Genomic DNA, 23,134 nt, shown 5'->3' with positions numbered 1-23,134 from the left:
ATAATTATAACTGGAAAAAATCTGATGCTGCTAAGAAGGCAGATATTTCTGAGTCACAGGAATTGATCATAAACTAAATTTAGATTTATATACTGGCTTGATTGATTTAAGTTTAAATTTACTGAGGGGATTTTTTTCTGTGATAATTCCTTTATCATAATTTATGTTCCTCTTTTGTGTATGTATATGTAAATCCCACTCCTATAACTGCAGAGCATTGAATACTTTCAGAAGGTAACATCTGGATTATCTCCAGACAAAGGATTTTTCATTATCACAGATTAGTCTTTTCCAAATCCGAAGGTGTCCTCTTTTTGTCACAGTATATATTGACAGTGGTGCAAGCTGTGGGTCAACAGAACCCGCGGAAGAAGGATGAACTTAGCCCCAGCAATACCTTGGTTTCTGTGCCACACATTTTTTAAGTTTCATGAGAAGTTTCCAGTTACACCCCTACGTGCACAGAAGCTAGGGTATTGCTGTGTGTTTCAGACTCTTTCCAGTTATAAATATCTGTGTTTCTATTAGGAAATAGTGACTAGTGGTTCAAGTCGATGTTCAAAGGATAAACAGGAAAAATCTTGCCTTTACCTTCCATAGTTGACTGCAGAAAGCTTCCATTGCCCAAGAGGGAGTAGTCTGGAATATTCCAGCTCTATGGCTATTAAAATCCAGAAGCCCTGTGCAATCTCCTCAAATCTTGCTCTCTTCATTGCACAGTGGAGCTCCCTCAGCAGCTATAGGGACTTACATACGGCAGAAATTGACCCTCACTACTGTACATGAATTTGTTATTGTTAAAAATTATTTTGATTTTATTATTAATTAATAGCACTAATCCCAGGTATTAAATGTTACTGTTAACCACTATTAATTATGTTCTTAGTTTTCATTACTTTTTGAGTACAATGGTAGTATTGTGAAATAAAGGGAACCTTTAATTTGTTATTTATTTATTTATTTTACATTTTTTTTTGCTCCTCACTTCAGAACATGTTCCAAATTAAAAATAATGTTATCACAATTTTTTCACAAAGTTACTTTCATTTAAATGGACTCTGAGCTTGTAATTGTCAATGTTTCATTTTAACTTTTACTCAAAGATATACTCTCCATCCCAGTCCTGCTGCTTCCCTCGCAGAAAAAAGGCTTTAAAAATAACTTTCCAACCCACACTTTAGTAGGTGAGTATAGAAGATGACAGCTAAAAAATGTCTAATCAAACCATTGAGCACTCAAGAATTTCAAGTAACTGTTAGAAATCTTTGCATACAAAGATTTGTAGGAGTACATGGGAATTTTCTCTTCGATCATTTTCTACCTCAAGAATTCCTAGATTAATAATATGCAATGAGTTTTACTTATTTTGAACAGATCTAGAAAAAATTTCCAAAGAAGAGACTTTTAGCAATGATTTCATTCAGTGAATGCTTTAGATTAATGAAGATTCTTTTCTGTCCTTTAGAAACAACAGTGTATTAATATGCCTCAGGTCATGACTTCACTACCGACTGGATTGATCAGCAGTGATCAATCCAGTGGGGGTTGATTTATTGCATCTAGTGTATACATGATAACTTGACTACTGAGCATTGTCCCATTGCCTCTAGTATGCCACCAAAATAAGAAGAGCAGGCAGAACCAACAGGAGAGCGTCATCTGTTGACTTACTGCTCTGAAGATACTGTGTAAGCAGGCTAAGTATTTCGACTTCAGCTGTTATTCATGTAGGTGAAGTTGTGTAATGTAGGTCGATGGCTTGGAATACCATAGACAAGGCCTCAGTCTCTTTATGCACCTACCCATCTCCACATGCAACTTTTTCTTTCTCTTCCCTCCTCCTCTTCCTGTTTCTCACTTTCATGGAATAGTTCTATTTAGTCGAATGGGGAAAGAATCCTCTATACATGCAGATCGACTTAATCTGAATGATACTGAAAAGACCATATCAGAAGAGTAACCATGTTAGTCTATATCCACTAAACAAATGTGAAGTATTGTTACCTGTAAGATGAGCACTTGGGTGACAACCCAAGAGAGATTCAAATGCTGCCCAGTTGATTAGCAGAGCTCCCACAGCCACCCACAGCTGGGGCATGTGTTTCTATTGGTGATGCACATCTGCACATCCCTCAGCACACATAACAAAATTTATTCTGCACATGCATGGAAACATTTGAGGGATCATTGAAGAGGAGTCCTGTGGGGTTTTGCCCATGAAAGCTTATGCCCAAATAAATGTGTTAGCCTTTAAGGCACTACAGGACTTCTAATTGATTTTTAAAACGCCATGTTAATTTCAGAATATTAACACTAGAGGAAACAAAACAATAGTGTATATATAAAGAAATCTCAATAAATATTTATTATAAAAAGGTTATTTGATTCATTTTCTGCCACTCGGGAGTAAATTAGTTATCAGAGATAGATAAATAGAATTCAATATTAGTCTATGAATTCTTGAGTAAATTTAGTATTCTGTGGAATGACCATGAACAATTCATGGCGGATATTCACTTCTCAATATTTAAACTCCAGATGTGATGATTGGTTATAACTATCCAAATATTTGAGCATATTCATCAAAGAAGTTTTTATATTTAGAACCCGGAAACAAGAAAATCCAATTAGGAAGGAAGCTATTCCTTAGCAACTGTGACATTATTGGATTTTTTATGTGAACATGCAGAACATCAATGCATCCACTGATGTTTGCCCCAAAATTTCGTACAAAGTGGGCTAAATGAGGTGTCTATTAAAAGCATATACTTTGCTGATTCTGTTTATTTACATGCATGTATGATTTTTGTATTTGAAGGTATAAGTATTAGCTATATACTGATATATACTGTTGTAGAGTGAACTGTGAGCCAAAAAGAGGTGTTTCCACCTTTGCATTACAATGTCTTCTGAGCAGGACTGGTTCAAGATTTTCTGCCTACAATGTTTTTAATGGAAAATTGGATTTTCAACTAAATGCATTTTTTACTAGAAACAACTGCTTTTTATTGAAATTTTTGAATAGTAACTGAAGAGTTTTCAGCCAAAACCTAATTTTTTTCAGTTTTTGTCCAAAAAGCATTGGGTTTATGGTAAGGATGTTAAAATGAGGTTAATTGACTAGTCAACCAGTCGATGGAATTTCCATTGACTAGTCAACTAATCGATAACGCACTTCCACATTCCTCCTCTGAAATGTACAACAAACCCCACTGGGGCTCCTGTACATTTCAAAGGAGGAATGCAGAACTTCGGATACAGCCTGGGGCCAGCCAGAAGTCCCACTGACTTTGGGCTGCATGTGGGGACCTGCTTTGAAATGCACAAGAGTCCCCAGCGGGGGCTCTTGTGCATTTCAAAGCCATGGAGCCCGGGATTAGCGGGAAACTCAGAGTCTCCCGCTGACCCCAGGCTCCATGCTACACTGCATGCTGCTAGGAGCCTGGGATCAGCTGAGGGCTCCCCAATTGACCCCGGGCTCCACGAAGCACTTCTCCAGAACCCACATCGGGTTCTGGGGAACTGCCGTGCAGAGCCTGGGATCAGCAGGGGATCCTGGGCTCCACTACCCCTTTGCGTGGAGGCATCATTTCAAAGGGGCAGTGGAGCCCAGGGTCAGTTGGAAATTCCCCAGCTGATCCCGGTCTCTGTGTGGCACTTCCCCAGTATCTAGGCCAGCTGGGGACTCCCCAACTGACCCTGGTATTGGGGAAATGCCATGCAGAGCCCAGGATCAGCTGGGGAGTCCCCAGCTGATCCCAGGTTCCACTGCTGCCCCTTTGAAATGCGCAGAGGCAGCGTTAAAGAGGCAGCCGCTACACAGCTGATCCATGGATCAGCTGTGCAGCGGCTGCTCCTTTGAAATGCCACCTTGGGGTTTCAGAGAGGCAGCGCTGCACAGCTGTGTGGTGCTGCCACTTTGAAGAACCCCTCCCCACTCCCATTTTGGTGCTTTTATCTGGGGGATATTGACTAGTCAACAGACTATCCAATAAACAAATGCTTATTATAGTTTGTGATAAAAATACATTTTTCATTCATTTTTCAATACTCAACTCCTTCAATTTTTAACAGTAGCAAGAACTAGGAGAGAATTTTTGAAAATTCCATTATTCATTTGAAATGCACAGGAGTCCCCAGCGAGGACTCTTGTGCACTTCAAAGCCATGGAGCCCGGGGTCAGTGGGGGACTCAGAGTCCCCCGCTGACCCCGGGATCCATGCTATGGTTAGTTAATACTAAACATATTCTCAAAATCCCTACACACACTATGATGTGTAAGAATGTACTCTGCAGGCTTCTTGCGCAAGAAGCTTTTTGCAAAAGAGATCTTCCGCAAAGTCTTGCACAAGAGCGTGTCCACAGTACAAAAGCACATCGCAAACATGATGTGCTTTTGCAGAAGAAAGCATCCAGACTGCATGGACTCTCTTTAGCAAGAAAGCTCTGATTGCCATTAACAGAATGGCCACCAGAGTACCTGTGCTTCTTTTCATAGGCTGTTTTTGCGCAAGAAACCTGTTTGCCATCCACACATACCTCTTTGTGCAAGAGCTCTTGCTCAAAAAGGCTTATTCCTAGTAGAAAAAGGAATAACTATTGTACAAAAAGTCCTCTCTTCTTCTAATTTACTGTAAATTTACTTGCACAAAAACGCTCTTGTACTGTGGTCACTCAGCAAGTTTTTGCGCAAAAACTCTGCAGTGTAGACGTAGCCCTAGTGTGGTTCACTGCCCCATGCAGTGGCACCTAGATCACAGCAACAGATAAGAACAAGAGACCTCTACAGCACAGGCTGAGAGGCAAGTGGCTTTTAGTTCAAAGGGCAGAGGCTCTTATACTAAGCTCCTGAGTTGCTTATGTCTACAGGTATGTGTGCCTATACATGATTGGCTGTGCACTTAGCACTCTGGCATTCAATGTTTAAAATCCAGATCTTGGAAAAATAGGTTTGGTGTTGCAGGTTTTATCACTTCAGCCTTGAATAGTCAATATGCCTCTATTCTGTTTCCATAATTTTCCCCTTTCAATGGGCCTGAAAGTTTCGCAATTGCTGAAAAGCTAAATCTTATGTTTGATTTTTTTTCTCAACTGGAAAGTCTGTTGAAATTTTTCTAATTAGATTTCTGTGGTTTCGTTTTGACTGATGAGTATAACAATGGATAAAGCAACAATAGAGGCTGACACCATATATTAGCTTCTGCTAAATTCTGATATTACTCATATCAATTTCTATGACCTAATTTTGCATTCAGACAACAATATACAGTAGCATGTTTTACAATTGTGTTAACATTCTTGGGGCGGTAACATATCACAAGTATTCCATCAAGCTCATATACTATTAAAACATTCTCTCAAAAAGTAAACACTTTGAATCTTGAATCTAGCGAAGAAAAGATACAAATATTGTTTTTAGACATTTCAAATCATTACATTGCCCTTTCTAGCTAGTGTCTCATCTGTAAACATTAAGGCTGCAATCCTGCACAGGCTTACTTATGTGCTTACTTTAATGCACAAAAGTAGTTACACAAAACTCTGTGGGACTATTCAAACGTGAAGTTAAATACATGTGCAAGTCTCTGCGGGACTGATGACTAATATTGCAGATACATCATTTTTCTTTTAAAATAATATAGTTTTTGACAACCCAAATTATTTCATCTTGAAAAACTTTTCATGAAGTTTTTTGTATCATATTAATTCTCCATCTATTAAAATTGCATATGGATTTAGCTGAAAGCTTGCATGACAGTGCCACAGCAACTTCAACTGGTTTTCACTGAGCAGTGATAAGAAAGTGAAAAAATGGGCTGGTAATTGGTATAGGGTTGTAATATGCTATGTTGATTACCACTGCAGAAGCTCTGGCCCAGTGCAAATTTAATGCCAAATCCATTTGAACAAGGACAAAGCTACTGCTATCCAAGATTACAGCTGCAACAGAGCAGAATGATTAAATAAAAAGCCTTATTGGTATCTAATACTGCAATTTTCTGAAATGTAAAAAGTGAAACAAAGCAGTGTCAGTCACAGGAGAGCCGACAGCCTCACAGGACCCCTGTTCAAGGTGAGGGAAGGGGCAGCTCCGCATTCCCAGAAGGGAAAGAGCCTCCAGTGGAAAGGGCAGGGCCAAGGAAGTCAATCCTCAGCACTAGCAGGACCACAGTGTGACAGCAGCTGGGAGCCCAGAGCTCTTTAGAACTGCTGTACCCCAGGGCAACTGCCCCTTTTGCCTCCAAGTTTGCACAGTGACAACACTGGTCTTAGCAAAGCCTCAGTAGTGTCAGTGAATTTGGCCAGTACATTAACCATTTGAAACAAATATTTCAAAAACAACAAATTTACAATATGAACAAAAAGGGGGAAAAAGTCTTGTAATGGCTAAATTTTATACAGTATTTACCACAAATTAATAGATACATTTAGTTGAAATTTTGAGCATCTTAGATTGCTCGTTTTATTTTGTTACCGGGGTGGGAACTTTTTCTGGATCGGGGGCTGCTGACCCACAGAAAAATTAGTCGGGTAGGTGGCAGCAGGGGCTGGAGTGCCAGTACGGACTCCCCAGTGCTGTGGTGAGGGATGAGCCCTGAGTCCTGGGAGCTGGATCCAGGCAAGCCAGGGACTACATCTGCCCTCCCCCCCTCCAGGCCTAAGGTTCCCCACCCCGGTGTTAAACAAATACACTATTTCAAAAGAACAAGATGATATCTCAAACACAGAACAGGGTTGTATGTGAACTTAAGCCTGAAGTGTAAATATATATAGCTTTATGATCAATTTATTTCGCCTTGTGTTATTCCTTACATTTAAAAGGACATTAATTGTAAGGTGTGTGGGAGGGGAGAATCAGAGTGTGTAGCGACCAGCTACATCACAAAGATATTCCAGTTGTCACCATAGCAACTCCACTGGACTCCTGTGTCATAGTTGCAGGGTCAGCTGCACCTCTGCCCCTTACTGGTCTCTCTGAGAGCATCCCTTCATATCAGTCATGCCTTTACCTCTCCTAGGGATGTATCACATGATTCTCTGACTCTTAGCCTGGGCCCTGGTCTACAGCATCTTTTGCATCACTCGTGTGTACCCAGCAGGCCCAGCTAGGATCTGACAACTATAGTTCTTCCCTTTAGGACCGTGACCACTAGTGTGATCAGACAGCCTTCTTAATCCTAAATACAGTTTATTTTAAACAGCAGAAAAAAAACATTCCAGGATTTTAAAACAACAAAGGTCTAAATGTAAACATCTTCCGTTAGTAATATAGGAAGGCCTACCTTCAAACATCCCAGCAGATGGCTGAATCTCAGGCTGATTCCTGTGAAAAATTTCTCTCTTAAGAAATAGGCTGGGTTTTTTTTTTTTTATAATTGCTACAGTATTTTGATCTTGTATGTTCCCAGGTCTTTTGCTGCCCAGGCATTGTTTTAACACCCTTATGTGTTTGCATACCCTGTTTGTTTTTCCTTACAGGTTCTATAAAACTAAACCAATATGTTCACATAGTAAACATCCCAACAGCTAGGTCAACATACAATATTCGTAAATTGTAATAGCTCAGTTCCAGTTCTGTCATACCCCTTTCAGCAACTGACGAAGAGATGTTGCCAACATATCTCTGTGCCCCCAATAGGAATGAACTATAGCATTTCTCAAATATATTTGCACCACAATCCCCTTCTACCACTTCTCAGGTGAGTGCCCTAACCACTAGTCTACAGTGTCATTCTTGGTCTTTCTTTGGCCAATTAATATTTAATTAAAGTGGAAACATTTCCATAGCTTAGTGGTTAGAGAGCTCTCTTCTGTGAGGTGGGAGAATATTCCACTCCCTATTCCTCAAGGGGGTGTGAACTAGGATTTCCTACATCCAGGGGAGAACCTTTATGCACTGGGATGAACGTTCTAAGACAAATCCTACAAACACACATGCACACACGCACGCACATCTGGTTCACGAATTATGCTGGGGTTTAGGCAGGAGACAGGCGCCTGCTTGCCTGAAGTGAGACAGCAGCCTGACTGCTTAGAAGCCAAATCAAACGAACCTAGGGAACTTTTACTGAAAAACATAGTAACCGATCAACTTCGGGCCCCTGTTGGGGTTAGAGAGCAACTCAGCAGGTGTTTGGTGGTATACAGTAGTCCCTAAAAACCCAACTTAGGGGCTTCAGGATCTCTGTGGATTCAGCACAATCTTTGGATGAAATCTTAACTCTGTTAAAGTCATTGGGAGTTTTGTCATTAACTTCAATGGAGCCAGCATTTCACATGCTGACTTCAACAGGACCTATGCATACGCTTGAAATATGTTACATTAAAAGTAAAGACACAGGAATACCAAGAAACATTAATCTAGAACTATATAAAAACAACTGAATCCCAGTGAAAGAATACATACAGAAAGTACTTCAAAAACTGATATGAGAGATCCAACTCTCACATGAGACTATAGTGACAACTGTATTAACAACAGTAGAAGGTCATAATCAACAGAGAGAATGTTGTGGCTCTAGCTTTAAAGTCACTTTCTGCTATTGAATAATGATATATCTGAGCACATCCACAGACAACTCTTTCTTTAAACAGGAGATCAATATTGCATTTAAAAGTATTCCCATTTGAAACAAATTTCAATTAATCTTGTTATGAACTTATACCATCTTTCCATACGATCGTATAATTGGATGGGCTAAAGTCAAATAATAGAAGTATGAAATAGACACTTCAAGAAAAATGGCTTAGTTGAAACTATACAGATTGAAAAGAAAAGAAAAATTCAGTGTTTGAGATTATGACACTAAAAAACAGAAAGAAATGGCTTTTAGTAGAAAAAAATCTGCTGCATTTAACTCACAGCCATTTATTATATATTTATTTTTAAAACATGACTTTTGCTGCCCTCATGTGGCTTTTCCCAGAACACATTTACAAATGTCAAATGCTATGTGATTACAACATGGTGGTTGGTTTTATACCATGTTCTCTCACAATTCATTCTTTTCCACTTAACTAAGAAGGATTTTCCCCTTCTTTCATATGTTTCAAATGAAGCTTTAAATTAACACAGCCTTTTTCTCATTTATCAGTTCCATTCTTGCATCAGAATCACTGATGAGTTTTGTAAGAATGTGAATGGTCTCAATTACGCAATACTGCACAAGAGCAAAAGACCAACTATTGCTTTAATAATTCTAATTAACACTGAAATAGAAAGGATAATATTGCTTTTCATCTGTATGTTGGTCCTGTCATATACATACTATTCACCTCCCCAGCAGATGCTGAAAGTCTTGTCTGCATTATTACATCGTGGAGCCAATAATCTTCTAGAGATGCCTGCATGACATCAGGAGCTAGGCAAAACTTTACACACAAGGCCATAGCAAATTAAAACTATATGAAGGCGGCTAAACACACAGGGCACTGGCTTGGTAGTCCAGAGACATGGGTGCTGTAGCTACCATGTAACCTTGAACATCACTCATCTCTGTGACTCAATGTCACTCAATGTCATTGACATACACTGTCCTTTGTACAGTGTTCTGACACCCAAGGATGAAAAGTGCTATAGAAAAACTGAGGATTATTGCTCGAAAGCACCCTTTTCACTATTGCCTCAGTCCTGGCAATACGGCAGCGGGAGGCAGTCTCTCAAGCAGGCAGATCCCAGGCAAAGTTCTCTGGACGAGATTTTCAAAGGGGCCTTAAGTACTCAAACCCCATGGAATCCTGTGAAAGTTGGGTGAAATAGCCGCCTTAGGATCTTTTGAAAAATCTCAGCTTTTATCACCACTCATGCTAGCATTCTTCAGTTTCTCTGCAATCAGTTTTAAATTCTAGTGTTCTTGAAAAAGAAAGAAAATTTTCTGAAATAAAGTCACCTTGACTCACCCTCCCCCCCTTCAGTATTATGAAGCAGAGTTGTTGACTCGAGTCCCACAACTTGAACTTGAGTCTGACTTAAGTCGCCTAGGTGACTCGACTTGAGATTTGCTAATTTTGTTAAATTGACTTGGTGAAAAAATTGTCCGAAAATGCTGATATTGATAGCTTGTACAAAAGTGACTTGACATTTTTTAAATTAAGACTTGAGACTCGACTTGGGACTTGACTAGAAAGTGACTTTAGGGACTCGAGACTTGACTTGAGACTTGAACTGTAGTGACTTGAGACTCGACTTGGACGTGACAATGATGACTTGAAGACAACACTGTTATGAAGGTCACTGTTACAATGTGGCCTCATCCCTCTCTCTGGACAGACACCATTCTGTTGTGAGTGAACCCAACTATGGATGTTAAACAGTTAACCAGTAAGCATACTAGTAAGCATGAGGCTTACCTGTATGCTTACTGGTTAACTGGCTATCTGGTTAACCAGCTCTTTCCAGTGAACTCTGCTTGTGACCAGCCATGACAGGCCAGAGCATCCCCAGCCAAGGAAGGCCAGTAGGCCAAGCAACAGGACTTCACAGCCATGGCAGGACCTGCAGCAGGACCCCACGGTCGCATTGGGGCTGGTTGGCAGGCCAGGCGGCAGGCCCTGAGTTAAAATGGTTAACCCTTTTAACATCCCTAAACCCAACCACTGTATACCGCATCGCCCCAGCCTCCGTGGTGTAGAGAGTGACAATAGCTGGGTAGGAAATAGTTTTCCTTTCCTGTGAAAATGTTCACAAATTTCAAATTTTTTCCCATTCCATGCTGGGACAAAACTGCAACCTTCAGAAAGTTTTAATGAAAAAACAGAGAGACCCACTCCCAGGGGTCAGGGAATTCTCCTAGGATGTGAGGGTCACAGGAACTTGAATGACCAGACACAGAGTATGTAGCTGGGAATATGCCTGACATTCAAATTTATAAAGTGTGACAGTCACCAGTAGAGCAGGTTGAGAATTTTCTACAGATTTTTGTGGAAAAACCCTTTCTCCTGATACTTTATGCTTAGAGGTAGGGGGCTGGGCGACAGAACAACCTTTTCCCGCCCCTCCCTTCCCTTCTCCTATTTATTTTGAATTTCCTTATCCTCTAATCATAACTCCAGTCATCTGAAGAAGTGAGCTGTGCCCACAAAAGCTCACGATACCATCTACGTGTTTTATTAGTCTACAAAGTGCTACCAGACCATTTGCTTGCTGTTTTTTTTATAACAGACTAACTCAGCTACCCCCTGAAGCTCCATTACATTCTGTTTGTGTTCCTTAACCTCTTGCATAGTCAGTGTCTCTAGCCCAAAGCATATTATACAATGAGAAACAGCTCCAACTGAAAAGAGGCAAAGATCATTTACCTATAACATGGGAGACCCTATCCTTACTTTGAATCAAGCAAAGCAGGATCCTGAAGGTAGGGTTTTCATATTCCAGATGAGTACCATAGCCACTAGGTTAGTCCAGGGCCTTTTTTTCTGTCTCACCCCTATCACTGCCTACATGCTTCTTCTATCAAAAGTGAATAATTTCCACAAAATGTTTTTGTTTCAAAAGATTGGCATTTTTCCACAAACATCTGTAGAAAATTTTCAACCTGCTCTACTGGTGGCTGGTCACACTTTATAGCTTTGAATGTCAGGCATATTCCCAGATACATGCTCTGTGTCTGGCAATCAAGTCCTTCAGTCCTAGCTCCCTTACATTCCCAAAAGAGCATTCCAGCTCTTTAGAGCCTTTCTACTCAGTTATGCACATTCCCTCAGTAGGTGCTTTGAGCTTCTTTATTGACCCCAGCAGAGACAAAATGGCAGGCAGGTTAGGAACTCAGGGTTAGCAAAGTATTTCTTAACCACAGGAATTTTACTTTTCATCAGCATTAAAGAGTTACAGATCTTTGGAAAATAACAATCCTAAAATCACGACCCTGCCTCCATGTACTGAGATTGGTGTCTCTCCCATAGGATAAGCAGCTCTTCTGATCTTTTGCTTCCCTAACCCAGTCTCTCTGCACACTGGCTGTGATATGCCACACACACTCCCTTCTGAGGGAGAATTCCCCTTTTAAATGTAGTGTCTGAACTTATCAAGTTGGGTTGGGCTGGTAACTGAGAGACAATTGGAAATGATAGCACTACATTGCTCTGTGCCAGCTTCTCAGACAGACAGTCACTCAGCCAGTGACACATCTACCCTAGTGACACCATCACAGGACCTAATCACATCAGCTAGGCTCATTCACGTGCACATCTATTAATGTAAGAAGAACACAAGAACGGCGACACTGGATAAGACCAAAGGTCAATCTAATCCAGTATCCTTTCTTCTGACAGTGGCCATTGCTAGGTGCCCCTAAATGGAATGAACAGAACTGATAATCAGCAAGTGATCCCACCCCTGTTACCCATTCCCAGATTCTGACAGGTTAGGGACACCATTCCTACTCATCCTGGCTAATGGCCATTGATGGACCTAACCTCCATGAAATTATCTAACTCATTTTTCAACCCTGTTGAAGTCCTGGTCTTCACAACATCCTCTGGCAAGGAGTTCCACAGGCTGAGTGTGTGTTGAGTGAAGAAGTACTTCCTTTTGTTTGTTTTAAACCTGATACCTGTTAATATATGCCATCATGTGCCAACAATGGCCCTCTGTCATGTACACTGAACAAACTGGACTGTCTCTATACAAATGAATAAATGGACACAAATCAGACATGAAGAATGGCAACATACAAAAATCAGTGGGGGAGCACTTTAACTTTTGTGGACATAGTTTCAGACTTTCAAGTTGCCATTCTCAAGCAAAAAAACTTGGGGGAAAAAAAGGAGAAACTGATGAGCTGAAATTCATATGCAAATTTGACACCCTGAAAAGGGGTTTAAATAGAAACATGGACTGGTTCTCACATTACAGTAAGTAATTTCCCCTTCAGGTACTCCAACCTTCTTATCACGGTTGGAGATGAGCCACATTCACTGTGATTTAATTAGCACAGATATCACATTTGAGGAAGTGAGTTGTATCTCACAAAATCATATACGCTAATAAATTTGTTAGTCTTTAAAATGCCACCGGACTCCTTATTGATTTTGTATGACCATAATTACAGATATGCCTTTTTACCTTCAATGCTAGTTTCTCCAGAGTAGGACTGGGTTGCACTGGTAAGGCCATGTTGCAAAGACTGCTGTTTATGCAATAACCATGGAGTCAAACAAGCAGCTTCCATGAGCATTACATTTGCTATGGTAAGAGGAAATCCACTCTCTAAGGGTATGTCTACACTACAGCGCTAATTTGAACTAACTTAGCTTTGCTCCGGGTCTCCCTGGTCTGCTGGGCGGGAGGCGCAACTAGTGCGTCGTCCCGTTCCCCCCCCCCCCCCCCCAGCAGACCAGGCTTTTGTTGTGGACGCCTGGGGTAGAGCAGCTGGGGTGCTGCCGGGTTGGTCCTGGGGAGACCTACCCAGCAGCGCCCCAGCTGTTCTGTCCCAGGCTCCAGATTCAGCCGCTGTTGAAACTGGTCAGTGACTGATTCCAGGAAGCTGGGGGCAGAGCAACTCTACCTTGGGCTTCCTGTAGTCAGCCCCCGGTCAGTTTCAGCAGCAGCGGCTGATCTGGAGCCAGTTCCGACTTACGTACAAATTCAACTTAAGAACAAACCTATAGTCCCTATCTTGTACGTAACCCAGGGACTGCCTGTATACCAAATACATATTTGATGTGGAAGAAAGTGATCTTATTCTACATCAAAGTCACAGCATTGAAGAATGACATTTTTACTGTTTGCTTACATTTTTACCCACTATGCTAGAAATATACTAAACAAATTCCAGTAAACCTTCAGAGCATTTGGTAAGTTCAAATGATTCACCAGGCATAGTACAGTCAATGTGCCATAACAATTTTCTATATATATCAGACTGGCATAAACCCCAAGCATGGGGAGATTTTATTTCATGTTATATAAGAAAATGGATAGTTTGACTGATGCATGCTATTTTATAAATAGGTCATTTCTGTCTGTATGCATATGGGCTTTGACTACCACAGGGTTGTTTCAGCACAGCTGGCAGTATGCAAACAAATGAAGAGAAAAAGTAATAAAGGTGAGGCCCTGAAGTGCTGGAAACAGTGAATTAACTTTCTGAATGCGAAGCATGGTTACAGCAACAAATTTAAGACTGTCACAAGGCAGAACCCACTATCCACTAACTCCAAAAGCTAGTTCTATCTTCTATTTTTTGGGAAATCAAAGGTAAATATAGCATGATAATAACAAAATGACACAGTCAATAACAGATAAAAATGCAAGATGGACTGCTAAAGCCTAAACCTCATGGCCATGTCTACACTGGGCCGCTTTTCCGGAATAAGCTGCGAGCTGTCTACACTGGCTCCTTGAATTTCCAGAAAAGCAATGACGATCTACTGTAAGAAATCAGCTGCTTTTCCGGAAAAACTATGCTGCTCTCGCTTGGGCAAAAGTCCTTTTTCCGGAAAACTGTTCTGGAAAAGGGCCAGTGTAGACAGCCCAGTAGTCTTTTCCGGAAAAAAGCCCCAATCGCGAAAATGACGATCGGGGCTTTTTTCCGGAAAAGCGCATCTACATTGGCCACAGACGCTTTTCCGGAAAAAGGGCTTTTCCAGAAAAGCATTCTGCCAATGTAGATGCTCCTTTTCCGGAAATACGTATAACGGAAAACTATTCCGTTTTAAGCATTTCCGGAAATTCATGCCAGTGTAGACGTAGCCCATGAGTTGGGAGGATTATCCATTTTCATTTCTATTAGACCAATACAACTTCATAATTTGTTTGGTGTTATTATGGTGATCACATTATTACCCCAACTGTTTTACCGTTTAGTTAATTTCAGCTTTTATTTCATCTTATCTTGGTAATGAAACCTCACATGCTGCATATATTTTTTTGAAGCACAATGGGACTCATAATACATCACATTTATATTTTCCTGATGCATTTCAGTCCATTAAACAACACACCACATTCTTTAATAAAATCTTTTTTGGCTTGTTAAGTAAACAAGATATTTACCCATTTAATCATCTGAATTTCCTGAGCTGTAATGCTTCATATGGGGATAATTACATTGTTCCTGTAATAGTTTTGCCCTTAGATTACTGATACATACTCAACCTTAACTTTCAATTTAATGAAGGTTTTTCTGTGAACAAACTACAAATTAGTAAGTTGGGTTAATAATTAATAACTGTATCACATTTTTATAATTGTGAAGTAATCAGCTTAATACTGCTCTTCACTGATCATCCAAACCTCTTAATCAGTCAGGCTGCTAAATTACCATCATGCCTAAATGGAGAAAAACAGAGGTGTGAAGAAGGTAGACTTCAAACGCTAATGAGTTTTCTTTATAGTAAACTGTTAATCATACAGGGCACACTATAAAATAAATCCCAGAGAGAATATATGCACCAATAGAAGAAAAGGAAAAAAAAAACATGACCTACCTCATATCTTCCGCCATAAGGAGGCAGAGATTGTAAATGTGAGAAAAAATGAAGAGGAAGAGAATGGTGCTGAAGAACATTGTCATCCAAGAGCCATGATCCTCTCGAAACATTTTTAGCCGGAGTAACTGACCTGTGGTGAGAATATTATGAGCAGTCAATTCCACTTTATCCATAATGCAAATGTATCTCTACATTATAGCAAGAGCAAATCAGTTTGCTAAAATGTACTTACTTATGAAATTCAATTGCTCAATTTTCTGTAATTTTTTCCAGGATTTTGCATGTAGCGTAACTGGAGAATATTTCTTCAATATTCTTCAATATTATAAAGTATTTGGGTGTGCACCTCATACACTGATGTCCACTCAACTTAGGCCCAGCTCTTACATCAGATACACTAGTATGGACAGCTGTACCTATGCAGAATCCCAAGGGCTGAGCAAGGGTCTTTTCAAAGTGGCTCAAACTGTAGGGCTACGTCTACATTGGCATGATCTTGCGCAAGTACTCTTTAATGCAAGAGTTCTTGTGTTAAAGTATTTGCACAAGAGAGCGTCTACACTGGCATGTGCCTTTGCGCAAGAGATGTGCTTTTGCGCAAGAGCATCTGTGCCAGTGTAGACATTCTCTTGCGCAAGAAAGCTCTGATGGCCATTTTAGCCATCGGGCTTTTTTGCGCAAGAAATTCATGTTGCCTGTCTACACTGGCCTCTTGCGCAAGAACAGTTGCGCAAGAGGGCTTGTTCCTGAGCGGGAGCATCATAGTTCTTGCGCAAGAAGCACTGATTTCACACATTAGAACGTCAGTGTTCTTGCGCAAGAACTCCCCGCCAGTGTAGACAGGCAGCATGTTTTTGCGCAAAAGCGGCCACTTTGGCGCAAGATCACGCCAATGTAGACACAGCCTAGCATTTCAGCCTTAGTCTTTTCACAGAGAATAACATATTAAAACAATTAAAACAAATTACTAGACAAGGGGAACGTGTATCTGGAATCAGTCTAAAATCCAACATAATATTCAAGGCAAGAGTCACATTTTTTGTGCTGTGCTGAATGTTAAAACTATTTTACACTGTATACTTTTGCAAGGGACGTGCCTTAGAGTTCTGTGTTCACACTTCTTAAATTCCCCACTAAACGCCTCGTAATTGATATCTATGTCTTAGGGCATCAGTAGAGTTCCTTAATTTTAAGATCTGGCAGTAGTGCTAAAATTCATAGAGCTGCCTTACAAAATGGCTTAGATTTCAGAAGCTTTTTACTACAAGTAGGGTAATTTCTGCCCCAAAATGAACCATGTTGCAAGCAGCGAGAAGAAATGGCAACCTGTGCAAAAAACAAACAGTTAGGCGCAGGACAAACAAAAAAGCAAAATAGTAAGACATTTTTTAAAAAGAAAAAATACTGTAAATACCATACTAGAGTAAAAGAATAGGTTTTCTTTTTGCAAGAAGTAAAATAAACAATCAAACATATGTTTTCCACTTAATATTACATCCATATCTTTTTCAGCATCTATCATCTTTTTCTCCACTAACATATTTTTAAATGGTCTAAAGAGACGATCAATACCATTGGCTTCAAGCTAAGCACATGCTAAGTGCTATACTGAATCACGCCCACAGTGCTCCGCACGTTAGACTGAAGCTTAGATGGGGAACTCCTAAATTAGAAGTTGGCCTAGCCTACCACTTTCCAAAAACAACAAACAAATAAAAACGTTCACATAATTCTGCAGGTTGCCATGTGTCCTGTTCTATATCCATGTAATGCCAATATTGGAGATTTTGAGATGGTTTAAGCTACTGAAAATCACTACTGTAGCAATGCACTGAAGGGCTCACATTCCAGTACTGACCAGGCTCACCCCTGCATAGCTGCTGAGATGAGACAGCCTCACAGGTCTGGTGGCTAAGGTTTGAACGGTCTCAGAACAGCTAGTTCAGTTTCTGATTCTTCCGCAGACTTCCTATCTGACCTTGGTCAAGTTGATTACACTCTCTGTGCCTTAGTTTCTCACCTGTAAAATGGGAAGAGCAATACTTCCTCTACACATGGGATTAAGCCTCCCAGTCCAAATCCACAGACTTGTTTTATCAAGACTCATGCTAGCCCTCTGAATCTAGCATCACAGACAGGAGGTGGGAGAGGAGGCAACAGATTTGTTAGGCCCTTGGACAAGGTGGAGGAGACTTCTTCCATGCTGCTGGGAGGGGCGGGGCCTCAGGCAGAAGGGAGAGTCTGGAGGCAGCCAGCCTTCAAAGCTGCTTGGAGCACACTGTGCAGAGCTCCAGAGGCAATTCAGAAGTTCCAGGACTCTGGCTACCATCTTTCCTTTGGTAGCAGTGTCCAGAAGGCCCAGGCTTTTTGACTCACTGGGCCCAGAGGCAACTCCCTCTTTGCCCTGCTCAATGGCGAGCCTAATCATAGACACTGCAGCTTGGACTTTGAAGCCTGTGGGTTTGGGAGCCCGTGGGCATGGGTGGATTTGGGAGCCCAAAGCACAGTGTTAGAGCTACATCCACACAGCTAATACAGTGAGTGTACATAGCCTGAGAAGCTTGCTCCCCTAATTCAGTGTAGAAATGCTCTCAGTGCTAATGTAACAGAAACAGAAATAATCACATTGCAAAGCACAGCATGCTGTGCTACTAACAAAACTGTATAATCATTTCTAATTTCCTAGCCAGAAATATACACCAATTTTGTCATTGAATCAGAGGACTGAATGTTCTCTGGAGTATCTGAGCTGTGATTATTTTCATGTTAATGTGCTTGCCATGTCACAAGTTTATTTGGAGTCGGACTGGCTTTACGGCCATAGGCACAACAGTCTTTCTGCAATGTAATAACATCCCCCAGGTCTACAGTTTACACTTAGCTGTAATGCCTCCTAGCTTCTGCTTGGATCTTCGTTTGCAGTGAGTAAAGATTAAAGATCAAAGGCAGAGTGGGTGGGTGAAATTGGGAAGGTTCAAAGCTATTTTGTATTCAGTGCCTGAGGCCCCTCAGAAACGGAAAGAAAACATCACATATTAGATTTTAAAAAGGGTTTAGATCAGCACACTACATATAACACCCTACTAAAAACCTAATAACTACAGAAGGATATTCTACTGATGAGGCGACATATGAGAAACATAAGAAACTTGTTGCTAACCAGTCAAGGAGATTGTCTGATTAAATATGACAGGTGGTGATCTACTGTACATAGCTGTAGGCAGCAATGTGAAAGGGTCATCCGCTAAAATGTTCTCACCATTTAATCACTGAAAATGCTCAGTGCTTTACCCACACATTTCCCATATTATATCTGCAAACATGGCAGGCGAAATATGAAACTCGGTGAAACAGATTACCAGCATTTTTGAGGTGGAGCTGGAAAGGTTTACTGACCATTACAATTAATTTCAACTATTGACTCATTCATCCTACACTCTCTCATCTGACTTTTGGAGGGCTAGGTCTGAGAAATGTTTGCCATGATTTCACACAACACATACAAATAGTCTCATGAACAGTTTGTAATAAAGGTAAAGCCCAAAAGCAGAACTTGGGGAGGAGTGGGGAATGACAAATGCAAGTAATCAATGTGAAACTCTGGTTTAATTTCATGCTGTGCCATTCTATACAGTGCTTCTGCACTGCAATTTTGAACAAGCAGTGAAATATGTAATTGACCAAGAGTGTTAGATTTGAACAGCTCATTTCTAATCAGTGTATATTTTCTGTAGACACTGCCCATGTACACCAGTCCCAGCACCTAAATGTGCACTGGTGAATGTGAAAATGAAGCTAAAAGTATTTGTCTTTATAAGTCAGCACCACTGCTCTTTATAAAAGGCATAAGGGGCCTTATGTCTGGCCGCATTAGGATTTTGTGAACAAGACATGACTCTTGGTTTCTAAAAAATTATTTTGTTATCAGCATGTTGCAAGGCAAATCTGATCCCGTGGTCTGAGCGTAGGAAGGTGAAGTAAATCCAGGACCAAGAATACATAATTTCTGGAGGATAGTAGTATTAGTTCAGTTTCCCTTGTTGTAAACTATAAGTAACAATACTTCCTTGTATAAGGAGTTTCGTGGAGGAAAAGATTATTTTGATAACTCAGCTACCCCTGTGAAATTTTTGATAATGATATTGATATATAAAATATAAACTAACAAATGAACATCTGTGATTTCCATACCATGTCCAGGATAATAACATGAGAGCATTCCATGTTTCGAAAACTAAACAGGCTCTTTTTTAACAGACATGCTGCAACTGCAGCTAGAATTCAAGCACTACGCAAAATAGACTGACTTCTTGGTACCTCCACCAACTATTTTTTCCTGTAGTCCGAGAGCCTCCCTTCATGTACCAGCCACATGAAGGGAGGCTCTCAGACTACAGGAAAAAATAGTTGGTGGAGGTACCAAGACTTTCCTTTTAATATTCATTGTTTTATCTCATGTGCCAGAGCATGCTGACTTGCTGGGGCCAAAGGCAAAGGTGAAAGAAAACTGGTGTGATGCACTGGTAAGAAACAGGCCAGCTGTGGGCAGGGCTCTCAATGCTCCAGCCTCAGTGCTCAAATGGTCGGGCAGCATGGTCCTTACTGCCCTGGTGATTGGGCGGCCAGGCAGTATGGTCCCCATTGCCATGGCCAGCCCTGAGGAGCTGGTGGCCAGGCAGAGGTGGCCTTAATCTCAAACCTGAGCTTCACTCTCAGCCCCCCAACTCCCTGCCCTGAGCTCCCCTCCCCCACAACCCTCTGCCCCTGACTTGTGTGCCTCCCAACTTTGCTCTGACTCCTGCACCGCCCCAACCCAAAGCCCTTATCCAAGCACTCCACACTTCATCCCGCACTTACATTTCTTACAGGTACAGACAGATTGAACCTCTCTGGTCCAGGAGTTCACTGATTCAGCAACATCCGTGTCAGCATAGACATTGCCAGACCAGAGAGACCCAAGATAAGAGAATCCCAATAGCTGGGAACAGGTCCTGGCTGGGAGTCCAGCAGCAGAGGGTTCCAGTGGCTGGAAGTCTGGTGGGACCAGAGCCAATCCCGTGGCTAAGGGACCGTCAGTCCAGAGCCCAGTTGGCAAACAGCAATTTGTGGCCAACCAGAGCTGCGATCCTCCGATACCTACGGAGGTGCATGTAAACATAGCAGCGGCAGTCTGCGAAGGACTAACCTGTGAGCTGCTGTTTTTTAATTGCCCACCCCGATCTAAATTGTGGGGGAATGTATTGCAAATGGTCCAATACTGCCAGCAAGGGATTCCTCCCTATCACTTTTGTCTACACTGCTTTTACTGCCAACTCTGGTTACCTAGGGAAACACTTCTTGTGCTCAAATTCTCCTTTGGTGCTAAATCATTCAAATAATGCTGCAGAGTACTGGTGCTCATTGATTGAGCTTTTGAGCATAGCATGTCAGGTATGCCACACCTTGCTAAATAGAAGCATCAGTTTCCTGCCCACCATTCTTGCCTGAGCATTGGCAGATAGCTCACCTGCCAGTAATGGCACTAGTAGTCTGTTGTCATATGGTAGTTGCGATCATTAAAAGTATACAAGTCTGTTCCAACCTCTTCACAGAGTTGGGATTTCATGGAGATGATGTTGATCTCTATACTTTCTGCACATTTTATACTGTCCCATGGACACACTCAACTGGATATTTATCCCTGGCCAGTATATACTCCCTGGCTCATTCAAGGCATGTGTCTATACCAAGGTGTGAAGAATATATCCATCTAATGATGTCTGATCTTAAATCAGATGGGATTAGTGCTTATTCCCTTTTAAACAAAAACCTGCTTGGTACACACCATTCATCCCTCACTTGATACTAAGGAGTAAAGTACTTTGGTGCTTGCTCCTTGAGATCTGGCTTGGAGAATGAATCATTTCACTGATTTTAACACTCCATCCTGTTGGGTTCTTTATTGGTTTATCTGGAATTTCCCGCTGGAGAGGCAAAGTTACTCTAGCATGGTGATAGATAATGTGTTCTGGAGACCCATCCATGTTGTAATCTGGAAGGTGTGCTCTGCTCAATTAATGTGCAACCAGTGTTGACTTTTCTGGTAATACATTATCCTCACCTCATAATAGCACAGGAGACTGAATAATATGTGTAACTTGGTGCAGTCATAGTGGTTTCTTCATGATGCCTTCTCAAGGCTTGTGATCATACTGCATGTCCTCTGCCGAAAGGTGAGCTGAGGGAGTTATTCTATTCCAAAAAGCCCAGTGAAGAAAAACTCTTCCCTCCTAACACATCAGCTATAGTAACTGAAGCATATTTTCATGGTTCTGTTTCTGTTGTCTTTTATGGCAAAACTGGGTGGATGCAGAACAAGATATGGTAATAGAAATGTATCCTCCCTTACTGAAAGGAGGAGCCTAATGGTAAAACACATCTCTCTCATGCAGTTTGACGATTGCTCAAAAGAGTAATCACAGTATAGGAACTATTACTAAATCCACAGATTACTGACAATATTTGCAAAATAGTATCGTTCCATGAAAAGGATCCAGATTAATGGAAAGTAAAATCATGGTTTGGAACACAGAATCCTGTATCACAGATAATTTCAGCATTTTCAGTCAAGGTAAGGGAAAGATTTGCTAAATATTCATTCCTTTTCTATTCTTTTAAAATGCCTTCTTTTTTCCTATTTTATAGAAATGCATCTATCAATCACATTAATTAATACACACATACATAAATACATACAATACATATAACTTTTTAATGAAGTAATGTTTGCTTCATCTTGGCAAATTCTTAAATATCCAACAGCTGTAGTTTATTTCTGCTATATGGGATTCAATTTACTCTATCTTTCAGATAGGTGCATACCTTTCACCGGCTGGTGATAGAAACAGTTTATACTGTAGATTATCTGCTAAAATGTTAAACGAATAACAAAAGATTAGAGAATACCAATATGTGCTCATTTAATATCCTAGGAATAGTTTTATATTATGCATTGTTCCATTCATTCTAACAGATATAAATCCTGAAAATATAATACACTGATTGCAATTGAACTTGAAATGTGAAATGTTCAACTTTAACAATTCATTGCATTTTATTATAGCAACTCAGTTCAGCAAACATAATGTACCAAACAATTAATAACCAAAAAGGTAAGATGTTACATGAACAAACATTGTAAACTAAGTTTGATAATATATTTATAACAAAGCTCTACTTACTATCTCTTTCGATTAGTTTTATAAAGCTGTGTAGAACATGAACTAACAAGATACGGTATAGAGTGCATATGTCATTAATGGGAATACATTACATGTAGCACAGACAGTAATATAGAGAAGACACCAAAGAAGCACCACAAAACTAGTAATACAACCTAAATAGCACCAGACGTGTTCAAATACAGTCATGAATGGCTAGGTTGCACTGTGGGAATCAATAAAGAAAAAGATAGCAATTCATTTAAAATCCCAGCATTTATTTCAATGAATAGCAGACAAGAAAGGAAAATGAAATGACAGAGACTGGGTCTAAAGAAACTAAATGATATAAGTACCATGTGATGTAATGGCTTTCTGTAGTGGGATTTAATCTTTCAATAATAAAGACAGCCAGACTAATCCCAAGTGTAACTCCACTGAAATCAATAATGTTACACCAGAGCAGGACGTTTGTACATTGGCCTGAATATAATGGAAGACAA

The 23,134-nt window shown here is 40.6% G+C and overlaps 1 protein-coding gene across 3 annotated transcripts in view; it reads right to left on the bottom strand.

The window, feature by feature from the left end:
• The window catches only part of TMEM117 (transmembrane protein 117), a 372,578-nt gene that overhangs the window by 299,123 nt on the left and 50,321 nt on the right, over positions 1-23,134 (bottom strand). For all 3 annotated transcript variants that reach the window (XM_006126495.4, XM_075930343.1, XM_025186333.2), the window contains one exon: positions 15,430-15,562. In XM_006126495.4, coding sequence (XP_006126557.3) covers positions 15,430-15,562 — 133 coding nt within the window. The remainder of the gene's footprint in view (positions 1-15,429; positions 15,563-23,134) is intronic.

Source organism: Pelodiscus sinensis, chromosome 1 (genome assembly GCF_049634645.1).
Source record: "Pelodiscus sinensis isolate JC-2024 chromosome 1, ASM4963464v1, whole genome shotgun sequence".
Lineage (NCBI taxonomy): Eukaryota > Metazoa > Chordata > Testudines > Trionychidae > Pelodiscus > Pelodiscus sinensis.
The sequence above is the reverse complement of the archived record's forward strand: the minus strand, read 5'-3'. Positions and strand labels throughout refer to the sequence as shown.